The following is an 11,752-nucleotide window of genomic DNA, read 5'->3' as shown; positions in this document are numbered from 1 at the left end:
CCTTGCAAACAGGGGGGAACATTGAAGGAAGAATCGTTACAGAAGATGATGTGTGTTACGGTGGAAGCTGATTTTTTTTGTTTCTTCGCTCTGCCTCGTGCATTAACCTACCGTAACACGAAGGGGGATCTTCGATTCGATCGAAGATCCTGGACGCAAGGGGAAACAAACGGCTAGCGAAAAGGTAATGCACTGCAGTCAACGGTGCAAAGTGGAGGGGTTTCTGAGACAAAATGTGCAGCAAGCGTCGCTGCAGCTTGCAGCGGGGAACGAATCCGTCCAAGGAAGGCGGAACATCTTGGTTCGTTGCAGTCTGCCACCTTAACGGCTGGGTCAGGGGGATCAGCATCATCTTGAAGGAACAAGCCGTAGCGCCTCGATCTAAACTGCAATTGATGGTGAAAAGCAAAAACTTATCGCAAGTAAATCACACTTTTAAAGGGAGAGAGAGGGAGAGAGATTGCCATACCGGATCGCGCCAGTCATTACATTGTAGACGAGTCCGGGTGCTTTAAAGGGAACACAACACAAAATTCATGACAGATGCAACCGAGATCGAGCACCCCGAAAAAGTGCACCCGAGCACGGTCTGCACTGCACACGGACTGTATTGTTCCGTTCTTGCCACATGCCTCCCGTTCTCCTCGCACCTCTAAAAGCGCTTAATCAACGCGCGATCAACCATCCTAATAGCCCATCGCCCTTGATCGTGCATGTGTTGGGTGGTGCAGGGCTGCCTGGTTTTGGGTGTCGGATTCCCCCGTTCCCGGTGTTGTAGGTTCCGGTAGGGTTTTGGGTAATGGTAGCCGCTGGATGGGGAAGTTCAAGGGTGAGTCGGAAATAACTTGCACCGGGAAGCGGGTAACGAAAAAGCGGTGATGCAGTTCTAGTGCTAGGATGCGTTCAATTCAATTTTTGCCCAATTCCGAATGGCGTCGCGTCGCTTATAGCTCATGTGTTTGTGCGTATCAAAAGGATCGGGCAAACGAATGTGGGGTGGGGTGAAAGACAGGGGAGGAATTGCTTTATTTAGGGTGGATATTTAGGCGTCAGGCACGTAATCGAGCAAGGTAGAGCGGCACGTTGTAGTTTTAAAAATAATGCTTTAAATAAACATGAGCTATGTAGTTCGGATTTGAGAATTATTTTGCTCATTTTCAATCAAATACACCTGGACGACGACATCAACCATATTCCTTGTAGGTTCATACAAGGAATGAATGTAATGTGTGATATTATTTACATTTGAAGCATGTAAAGCAATTTTAAACGGAATTTACTCCAATAAGTCATAATAGACCTAATGTACGTGTCTTCGCAACACCAACTCCCCTTCCTTTCGTAGACATTTATCATCATGACTCACACATAATAAGACTCCAGCAAAGTTTCACCTCCCCAAAAACGGTTCCAAACATACATCATTCCCATCCCAGCGAGACGATTTTCCCGATGCAATGTTATTGCTTCCGCAACGCTCGCAAATGGTGCACGCCAATGGTTCCGGTAGCGTCACGTAGCACTGGTTGAAAGGTTAAATGAACTGGAACGTAAAACGATGGCGAGGGGAGAAGAGTGAGGTTGAAATTGGTCCAACGCAATGGGCCTGCATTACGGTAGTGAAAAACGCGAAGGATGCTATCAGATTAAGAGCAATTGCCCGAGATGGTTGGTTCGAGGAGGCAGGGAAGCAACATAAGGGGAAAGACAAGGAGCAACTCGAGGACACGGGGGAAAAGATTAATCTAGGACACAGCCGCCGCAGTTCTAGAAATATCATATCTCCTGCTCTCCTAACTGGTAGCAAGCAAGCGATCATTTTCCGAAGAAGTAGAACAAATAATAATAGAACGAGCAAACGAGGACAGAACAGGGAAAGGGAAAAGGGAGAGAAAACGGATCCTTTCGGGATGCCAGTATCGCACACACGCACGCCATTGCCCTCACCACACCAGCTGGCCAGAAAACTGGCGCAATGCAAGGGACAAGCTGCACCGGATTAAGGGTGAATGAGAGGGGGTTTACCTTTTTTTTGTTGTTTGGCTCATTTTGGCCGTACGTTTCAGGTTGTGAGGGATTCGTTGTTGCGATTGTGGCAGCTGTGATCGTGTGTATGGACGAAAATAAGTTAAAACTTTGCTCTATAGATCGGAAAAAAGCAATCGAGTAAAATTCAAACTATAATTTATACTCTTAAAAAGACAACAAAATGTCCAAAAACTCCTATACCCCCAAACGAGACGTGTGATCGTGTGCCGAAAGTTGAGCTAAAAATAAAACCACTGGCACTGACCCCAACGCGCACGGGGAATTCCTGCGTGCAGCAACCATAGCGCACGTGAAACAAACGGAACAACCATAACAACAAGCAGCCGTAAGGAGAAGAAATGCACCCGCAGATCGCGTTGCAGGCGCACCGGTTGCTGCTGCAGCGGCCGGGGCCGGTGTGCAACCGCTTGCCACCGCGCCACCGGTCGTGGTACGCACCGTCCGTGGCCGGGCCCCGTTCGGGTAGCCTGGGTAGTGGGGGAAGTTCGCCGAACCGAACCTGGACGAACGTGCGCTGGAGAAGCAGCAAACACCTGCGTGCGAGCGGGAAAGACAGCATGCGAGCGAGAACGGACAGGCGAGACGGTTATCCCCACCACTACGGTAGAGCGCGGGGAAATTCCCGAAGACGGTTTTCCACCACCGGCATCACCACCACCATCCACCACCATCGGCCGTTTCTTGATTTGCCTTTTGCTCGAACGTTCGTTGCGATCGTGAGCTGAGCTACTTTTGCTCACCTTGCAAGGCACTCACGCGGAACGGGTGCAACTGACGGTTGGGACGGTGGAACTCATCGTAATGAGAAGATTTGGGGTTTAGTTTGTATCACAGAATGATCGTAATTTTCATAATTTAAACATTTATCTGATTATTTTAAGACCCAATAGTTTTTAAAACGATATATTTGGTTTAATTTTTCGTTAAATTTTGGGTTTTTTTCGCTCATCGCACCCAACCACCACCCGACATGCGTGAGCAGCTCAGTGTATGACGATGAGTTCCCCAGGGCACATGACGGAGGCGGCGGTGGCGCTCACAACCTTGCCGTAGCTCAAAAACGCTCGTGCACGTGTGCACCTGTAACTCCGCCCCTTTTTTAGCTCACACCCGGGCAGGGGGTGCATGTGCACCCGAAAGTGCGCCGCGCGCCCGACAGGAACGGGACACGAACCTTCGCGGTGCACCGACTTCGGTCGCCTATAAATAAGGGCGCTCGGGCGTTCAGGGGTAACACTTCGGTTTTTACTCTCAAGCCTGCCGCACCCGTAGCAAGTTTCGTAGCTATTTCTATTCAGCCAGCTCCGTTTCATGTTTATCACACACAGAGACACCCGGTCCAGAGCAGTCGAAAAGGTGGTACCACAACGCCGGAACAGTGAACAGATGTAGCGAAAGGATAGCAGATCTGTTTTTATTTCTTCGGTTTTTGTGTTTTGTTTGTGTCAAACTGATTTCATCAGTTCTCAGTGTACGTGTGCATGTGTCGAAGCTTATGAACCCCGAGCGAACAACAAAAAGGATTACTGTGCATTGTTTGTGCTGTCTGTGAATGTCCAATTGAAGAAAAGAAAGGAAGATCAATGATCAATCCTGGTGATGCAAAAGTGAACTCGTTTTGAGCCGTCAAACTCGATCGTGAATTATTCGATCGTTACAAGAAAAGAAGTGAAGTGAGTGATTGGAGCAAGCAAATTCTTTGCTAGAAAAGAAACAAATAAAAAGTGAACTCGTCCAACTGTTTGGAAAACGCACGTTGCGTTGGTGTAAAGTTTTAAGTTCCATCAAACACTAGTGTGTGCGTGTTCGAGTGCCGAACACCATGCCAACATCGATCATGCAGAAAAACTACAGCCACTGCCCGCTCAAGAAGCGCCCCGTCTTCATGTCGAAGGACGACCCAATGAAAAATGGTAATTATCTTTTTTCTTCCCCAAATTCAATCCTTAACTTCAATGTTTCTGAGGATCTCCGATTCTTGGAAAGCATCTTCCTGGTTGTGATCTTTCCCTGCTGGTGATCTGCTGAACTAACACTTTGCCTCTTCCCATTGCCTCTCGTCCCGTCTTGCGCACAGATTCCGATGGTGAGATGGAGCCGGAAAACCTCAGCACCAAACCGCAGGACCTCTCGATGAAGTCCATGAAGAAGAAGGCCCGCTCCGAGTCGCCCGAGGAGCTGGTCGTGATCAAGGCGGAGGACACTCTGCCCACCCCGCCGCCCTCCTCCTCGCCGAGCCCGAGCGACACCAAGTCGCCGCTGTCCATCCCCACCCCCACCTACGGTTCGCTGTCCTCGATCTACTTCCCCGGATCGCGATCGCCCGCCGCCTCCTTCCCCGCCGTCTACCCTGGCTTCCCGTACGCGATGCCCTACAGCTCCGAGTTCTACAGCGCCTACCAGACCCAAAGCCCCCACCATCCGGCTGCCCCGCTGCCCCTCCACCCGCACCATCCGCATCATCTGCATCCGCACCACAGCCAGATCTCGCCGCCGCGCTCCGAGCCGCTGTCGCCGTACAGTGCCGGCCAGCACGACACGTCCGGCAGCCCATCGGCCTCCCCGACGCATCTCTTCCGCCCGGACCGCCACTCGCTCTCGCCGCCGCCCTCGATGGTCGTCCCAGCCTACCCGACCGAGCTGCGCCTCAACCAGAACAACAACATCATCAAGTCGGAGTCGGCCTTTGCCCGGGCGCAGCACCGCTTCATGCCGTACCCACCGCTGCACCACCCGCACCACCCACACCACCCGCACCACCACCAGCATCACCCGCACCATCCGGCCCACCATCATCCGCTGATGGCGATGTCGTCCGTCGCCGAGCATCCGTCCCTGTCGCCCGCCTCCAGCCACACCTCGTTCAACTCGTACCTTTCGTCGCGCGGCCGCTCGCTGTCACCGATCTCCTCGTCGGCACCCGCCAGTCCGGGCGCCGATTCCGAGGAGAACAACAACAGCCTCAGCGCCGCCAACGGCAACAGCACCTCCCTCTCGTCCTCGTCCGGCTGCTCCTCCATCCTGACGGAGAAATCGACCTCGAGCGCAAACATCCTGCAGAAGAAGGACGGTGGCGGCGAGAAGGGAGCGTCGCCGGCGGGTGGAAACGGGGCCCCGCGCTACCAGTGCCCGGACTGTGGTAAGTCGTACTCGACCTACTCGGGCCTGTCCAAGCACCAGCAGTTCCACTGCCCGGCGGCCGAGGGCAACCAGGCGCAGAAGACGTTCGTGTGCAAGGAGTGCGACAAGCCGTACAAGACGCTCGGTGCGCTGAAGATGCACATCCGTACGCACACGCTGCCGTGCAAGTGTACGCACTGTGACAAGGCGTTCTCGCGCCCGTGGCTGCTGCAGGGCCACATCCGCACGCACACCGGCGAGAAGCCGTTCGTGTGCAAGCTGTGCTCGCGCGCGTTCGCCGACCGGTCGAATCTGCGCGCGCACCAGCAGACGCACGAGGACGTGAAGCGCTTCAAGTGTCCGACGTGCACGAAGTCGTTCTCGCGGCTGCCGCTGCTGACGAAGCATGCCGAGTCCGGGTGTCCCGGTGGTTCCGGATCGGGCGATAGCAGTACGGCCGGTTCGCCAGTGCCATCGCTGGCCCGCTCGGACAGTCCGCATTCGCAGAGCGGAGGTTCGTCCGCTGCCTGCAACATCTCGGAGGACAGCTTCATGCCAACGGTGCTCCCGCACGGTGGTAACATTGCCGTGTACTAGAGAAAGGGATAGAGAGAGAGAGTTGGTGAACAGCGAGTAGTGTCGGAGTGTGCGAAACCATTGTTGTGTGCCTTCACCGTGTGCCCTTCGTCGCAGATTGTTAAGGCGCGACCAAAGACTGATGAGGAGAAAGAGAGCGTTATTAGTGTGAATGTGTGTGAGTGTGTGTGCGAACGAGCTTGTTAGTGGTAGGAGGATGCGCAAGGAGGATACACGGAAGGAAAGCAGGACGCCGTTTGTTCGGTTCTAGTGCAGGGGAAAGCCTCCCAAAAATCGATGTCCCCCTTCTGGGAAGGGACCAAGAAAGCAGACCCTTATGTTTTTTACGTCTAGTAAGTTTATTTATTTTCCAACGAGCAAAAGCAAAACACAAAAACGGAAAGTTTTCTTTTTAGTTTTTTTTAGTTCAAAATGCAGAAAAAAGGAGTAAGAAACACAAACACTGTTCCAAACTAGTCAGATTCGTTTAGTTTAGTTTCGATTTGGTTCGACTTAAGTTTAGTTTCTTTTTTGTTTAGTTTCTCCCTTTTTTCGTGCCCATCACAGCAAACAAACGCTCGAAAGTGTATCATTTCCTATTAGTTTTCATGCTTATGTAATTACACCTTTTACTCTCTTTCTTTTGTATCCATGTAAGAAGATCTCAATGCATTTTCTAGAGCCTTCTAGAGAGCGCATGCAACATAAAAACGGGAGGGAAGAAATCAAATATCAAACAAGCCATATGCAGCCCTCTTTTCGAGGTTCTTGAATCCAACAGCAATGAAGTTCTCTTGTAAAATATATTTTGCTAAGTGCCTTTTCCCAAAAACAAACAGCAATCACTACTACCACAACTCTCCATACTTCCCTCTTCGTGTACCAACGAAATGAAACGTGCATTTTATTTGTAGCCATTTTTGTGCTAGCATACACCAAGTCCTATCATAAGTGTACTTTTTAAGCGGCGTTTGAGCAGGCGTTTAGAAGAGAAGAGAGCAGAAGAAATGACAAACTAAGTTTATCCTATACTGTGTTTAAGGCAAACCCCAAACTGTACATATACTTTAGCAGTTGTAGGAGCGTTATTAAGAACCAACACACATACACACATACAGACAGTTAGTCGGCTAAGCAAAAGGTGCGAAACTTAATATATTTTGTTTGTTTTTTTTTTATTGCTATCAGTAGGTAAGTTAAAACTGAAAGCCACGTTAGAAGGCTAGGCTAGGTAGACTCGTAACGAAACTTTGTTTGTAGTGTGTAAGTGCGTAATTTTGCAAAACCAGCTGCAGCAGCGGCCAACCAATACAACAATAGTGGGCTAAGTGTGAGAGAGGAAGCGAGGTGATCGTGCGTACGCGCACGCTTCACAAAGCGAAATAAATGACAAGAAAACCTTAAAATGAAAAAAAAATCCTATCTTCTTTTTATTTGTCCATTGGGATGCAGAATGTGTGAGGTATGGGTATCCGAAATGATTAAACGTATTTTCAAACTTGCTTGTGTCCACTCTTTCGTTGCACTTCGCTTTTGCAGAACTCGGTTTTTCTCCTTTTTGTTGGTTCGGGTTTTTTGTTTTGTTTCGCCTGATTCATTTCCGGCCGTTTCCGGTAAGCTCAGCTGTTTTATTCCTCTTCTACTCTTTGCTGCATTTTGTTGCCGTTCTAGTTTTGGTCCAACCGCCCCCGACACCGCACCAGTACGATCGCTCATTGTTCATGATCTCCTTTTTTACGTTTGCCCGCTTTGCACAAACGCTTCTTCCTTCCGTTTTGATTTAATTTTTCACAACCTCATTGCACCGGGCAGCGCGTCAACAAAAGCACCTGATTGCAATTTCAATGCACTTGTGTGTATCCCTGTATCCTGTGGCCGCTGTCGTGCACATCCGGAATCCGGCGTGGTATGTGTTGAGCAAGTGGTCGTTTTTTTGTGTGGATGGCGATGGCAAAGGAAAGCCAGAAGATAGAAGCAATTGTTCCGTTTTGCTTGAATGGTTGAAAGGAAGCCTTTTCACGTTCGGTTTCTGCAGCCGGAAGTGCGGAAACGGAACAGGCTGGCAGGTAGTTTGCCGAGAGAGACTCACCTGCGATGGCTTAAGCGCATGACTGAGGGGCAGGTCAGGAATTGGAGTTGAATAAAACGAAGCGAATTATGGGTTTTAAAAGAAACACTGATGGCATTAGACTCCCGGTTTTGCATTGTCGCGATTGCAGGAGGTGTAAAACACTACATAAAACTGTAAAAAAAGATTAAAAACACATGTTTTTTAAAGACAGGGATCGTTTAGAATCGGAAGATTTTCCAATACGAAATCAACTTCTTTTCTACCTCACATATTTGTACAATTTCGCACACATGGACAAGCGTCATTGTTTTTATTAGACCAATTTGTACATCAGCACACACACATACACACACACACACACACACATCCTGCGAACGCTTCCGGTCGATCACACGGGATGACAGCAAGCGACACAATCACAACAAACGTATTCCAAGAAGTTCAGCATTGAAAGGAAAAATCAATAAATGAATGGGTTTTGAGTGAAAACACTTCCGGTTCGCAGGGACAAGCTGGACAACAAAAATAAAGAAAAATGTACGCAACAAGCATGATTGTACGCGATTTTGTGGCAAACGTTCCACTTCCAGGAATCGAACTTGTAGGGAAGAAGGTAAAACAACAACAAAATCCATCACCCGGGTCCTGTGTGAGAAGCTTTGCCGTTTAGAAGACAAAGCGAGGGCAGAGTCTTTGCGCGCGAAGCAAAACATCCTTTTGCATGTTTCTGTTTTCATTTCCCCTCCTGCCGAATGCAAGGAAGCGAACAAAATGGGAAGTAAATAGCGACCTGTCCACCACCATCGTCATCATCATCATGGTCGGGCACTTCCATCCCTTAAACAACACGTCCCATTAACACGTCCGCCGGTATCGTCCGATCTCGATCTTGATCGTTGACGACATCGATCGAACGAACCCGCGCGTGAAACGGCTCGATCAATCTTCAATCTGCAATCCAAGAGTGCAAGTACAAGAAGTGCACCACTTAACACAGGCACACAAACACACGCACACACAGAGTCAGTTTGGAGAGCACTGCCCTCCAACGAAGTTCGCGCAGGCGTGGAAATAGAGCGCGGAAAAACAAAACCCCAGCCACGTAAAATGTCAAACGCGATGGGGCGAAGAAAGCGATGTTGTTGCTGTTCTGCAGTCGTGTGGACGTGATGTATGATGTACACCCATTTCTAATGTGCCGGCAGTAACGAAAACAAGGGCTTTGGCTGTTCGGACTAGCCTTTTGTTTAGGCGGAGGGCTGAATAAAGATTGCGGGTTTGGGGGGGGGGGGGGGGTTTAAGGTACCGATTCCATCGTGACCGATCTAGTTTTGAGGTTAATCGATCAACTCAGTGGACATTTGCGCACCGATGGAAGGAAAGGTGAACAAGAGTCGGTCAGCCGAGCGGAGTGGGAGACCTGGAGGGCATGAGCACAAGAACAGAAGGCTCACAATAGACTCACGGAGCGCAGCAAAGCGCAGTTTGGAAAGAATGATGCTAATAATAACGGCACGAACATAATTTGAATAAGCGATGAATTGTTTGGAACCGATGCAGCGTTGCCTCAGGATTTGCTCCCGTTTTAGGCTTTGTGCTCGGAAAAGGAGAAGAAGGTTTTGATTTACGATCATTTGTAGAAAGTGACTCCCCAAGGGGCAGGCAAAATGTTGGAGATGTTGAATCTGCACAAAAAACCACGTCCATATGAGGAAAAAAACAAGGAAGCGATCAATGTCTAATTCGATCTCAACGCACGATCAAGCAGATGACAGACCAAGTCCAACAGAGTGATCCTTTCTTTTTGTTTTGCCATTGTCCAGCAAACCATTCGGAAGCATTTAAAAATATTATCCAAGCGTCCGGTCTTCAATGGCCCAAGGAATTACAAGCCCAAACAAATTAGATCATCGGAGCTGTTGGACGATTCCGTTTTCAACTGTATCCTACCTTAGGGCGAAGGATCAGCTACCTAAACGTTTCCAAAAAAAAAGCCATTCGGGGGAAAAACACTTGTTACGGTGTGTTTTCCGGAATAAATTATCCCTGCTAACTTCGCACTGTACCGGGTACAAATCGAGCTGCAACGGGGGAAACCGTCTGAAGAAAAGCACAACAGGTGTGTGTGTGTCCGCATCGTGCTGTAGGTAGCGACTACCTAACTCTTCGGGAAGTCCTCGTGCCGCCGATTACCTTCACGCTTTGTTGACGGAAATTCCATTATCTAGTTAAATTACTGTTTACATAGGTAATAAAGTTTTACAGCGTCAGGTTACCAAGAGGCTACCAAGAGAGTGTCAGAAATCCCCCGGGATTGGCTTTTCCACTGGGTGATTCCTCTGTCCTCTCGGCGAACTGTCGGTTTTTCTGTGCGGAAAGATACACGCTAACTGTAAACCCCGTTACCATGCTGACCGCCGAAATTAAAACAGTGCCTACCTTGATCACTGGACATTTGGGTGTTGTTTGCAGCGACATGTCCTCCAGGCGCAAACAGAGCTCCAGAATTGACCTGACGGTGGTGATGAAATTATTATTCTAGCGTCACGGTTCCACCCCCCTGGACGGCATCACGTGTTTCAGGCCAGGAATTGCAAATTGGTCTCAATAGTGTTGCAAAGTAAAATAAGTCGCCCTCCCCATTCGGAGACATGTTTAGAAGTACGAAAATCGAAACATCTAGGCAGCAGATTCACTTGCTTAGTTAGCATGCGATGCACAGCTGATAAGCGGGAGTCTGTACAACAACAGTTGAACAAAAAAAAAAAGAAAGAAAAAGTGTTGTTCACGCCACCAACAAATTATTGACTTGCAGATTGTCACCTTGTCAGAGCATCTCGTGCTACGGAATGAAGTCAGCATTTGCCAGTCGGGCGACTATTTGATAGCAAATCAACAAACACAGAAGGACACCACCATTCCACAAGCGTCTCATTCAATGTGACGAAGGTGCGGAGGAAGTTTTGCTCGTGCAAACGGTATTATTCTAACAGGGCGAGGACGACGACGACGACGATGGTGTGTACCCGTGTCGGCCGACAACGGGAAACAGGGAAAGTGTCTCGCGATTTCACGTGACTGCAGCGCTGGGGCACATAAGCAAGTGATCTCCATCTTCTGCAGCGCACCAGACACATTAAAAAGTCTAAGCGAAGCACCGAAAGCATTCCCACCCCTAATAAACGCCGAACGACGCGGCGCATAACTTGATCGGGGACGTGGAAACACTCGTGCACTGTCAATCGTGTGCTGTGTGTGTTATCATTTGTTTTGATGAATTAACTATGAAGCGTTTGGCGGGGATTGGCGATCGGCGCGACAAAGACAAACACAAGCACAACTCCCCTGGTTCTGGTTGCAACGTGCTATGCGGAAATGTAAAGCGTGACCTGATCGTGTTCGAAATTAAGGCGTTGATAAGGAGAAGCACAGAAAAGGGAGCTGTAGAATATTCTGCGGCGGTCGAACATAAATGCATCCACAAGCAGCCGACCCGAAACGTGTATAGCGGTTGCCTACACTCGACACTGTTTAGCGCTTTTGCATTTCAAAATAGGACAATTTCATGTGTCATTGATGATGGTACCTTTTTTGCAATTTCCTTTCCATGGTAGACTACATCCGTTTCGATTTCAAAAGCCCCTTTGAAGACGATCCCATTGGAACCGAAGAGGAACACTTTGGTAAACGAGTCAGGTTCGTCACTTGCGCACCAGCACCTTCGGCAGGAGGATCGCTTTTTGTAGTTGGCACCAGGTGGGAACAAGAAATGGGTCACCAGTGCCAGCGACTCGAGCGACACGTTCGATCCCAATTTCCCGAACCTGATTCTACACACCCAAATATGGCCCAGTTCTGTGTTGTCGAATTGAAAAGACACACACAACCTACCATCCCATCCCATACCTCCAGTCCACCTTGGTTTGCATATGGATA

At 49.2% G+C, this 11,752-nt stretch overlaps 1 protein-coding gene across 1 annotated transcript; it reads left to right on the top strand.

The window, feature by feature from the left end:
* Window positions 1–3,297: 3,297 nt before the first annotated feature.
* Window positions 3,298–7,155, top strand: LOC120904209 (protein escargot). The gene is made up of 2 exons (XM_040314031.1): window positions 3,298–3,962; window positions 4,127–7,155. The coding sequence occupies exons 1-2, from the start codon at window positions 3,872–3,874 to the stop codon at window positions 5,764–5,766; spliced, it is 1,731 nt and encodes a 576-aa protein (XP_040169965.1). The 5' UTR covers window positions 3,298–3,871; the 3' UTR covers window positions 5,767–7,155.
* The last annotated feature ends 4,597 nt before the right edge of the window (window positions 7,156–11,752 follow it).

The sequence above is a fragment of the Anopheles arabiensis genome, chromosome 3, assembly GCF_016920715.1.
Source record: "Anopheles arabiensis isolate DONGOLA chromosome 3, AaraD3, whole genome shotgun sequence".
NCBI lineage: Eukaryota > Metazoa > Arthropoda > Insecta > Diptera > Culicidae > Anopheles > Anopheles arabiensis.
This window is presented reverse-complemented; position numbering and strand designations above follow the sequence as displayed.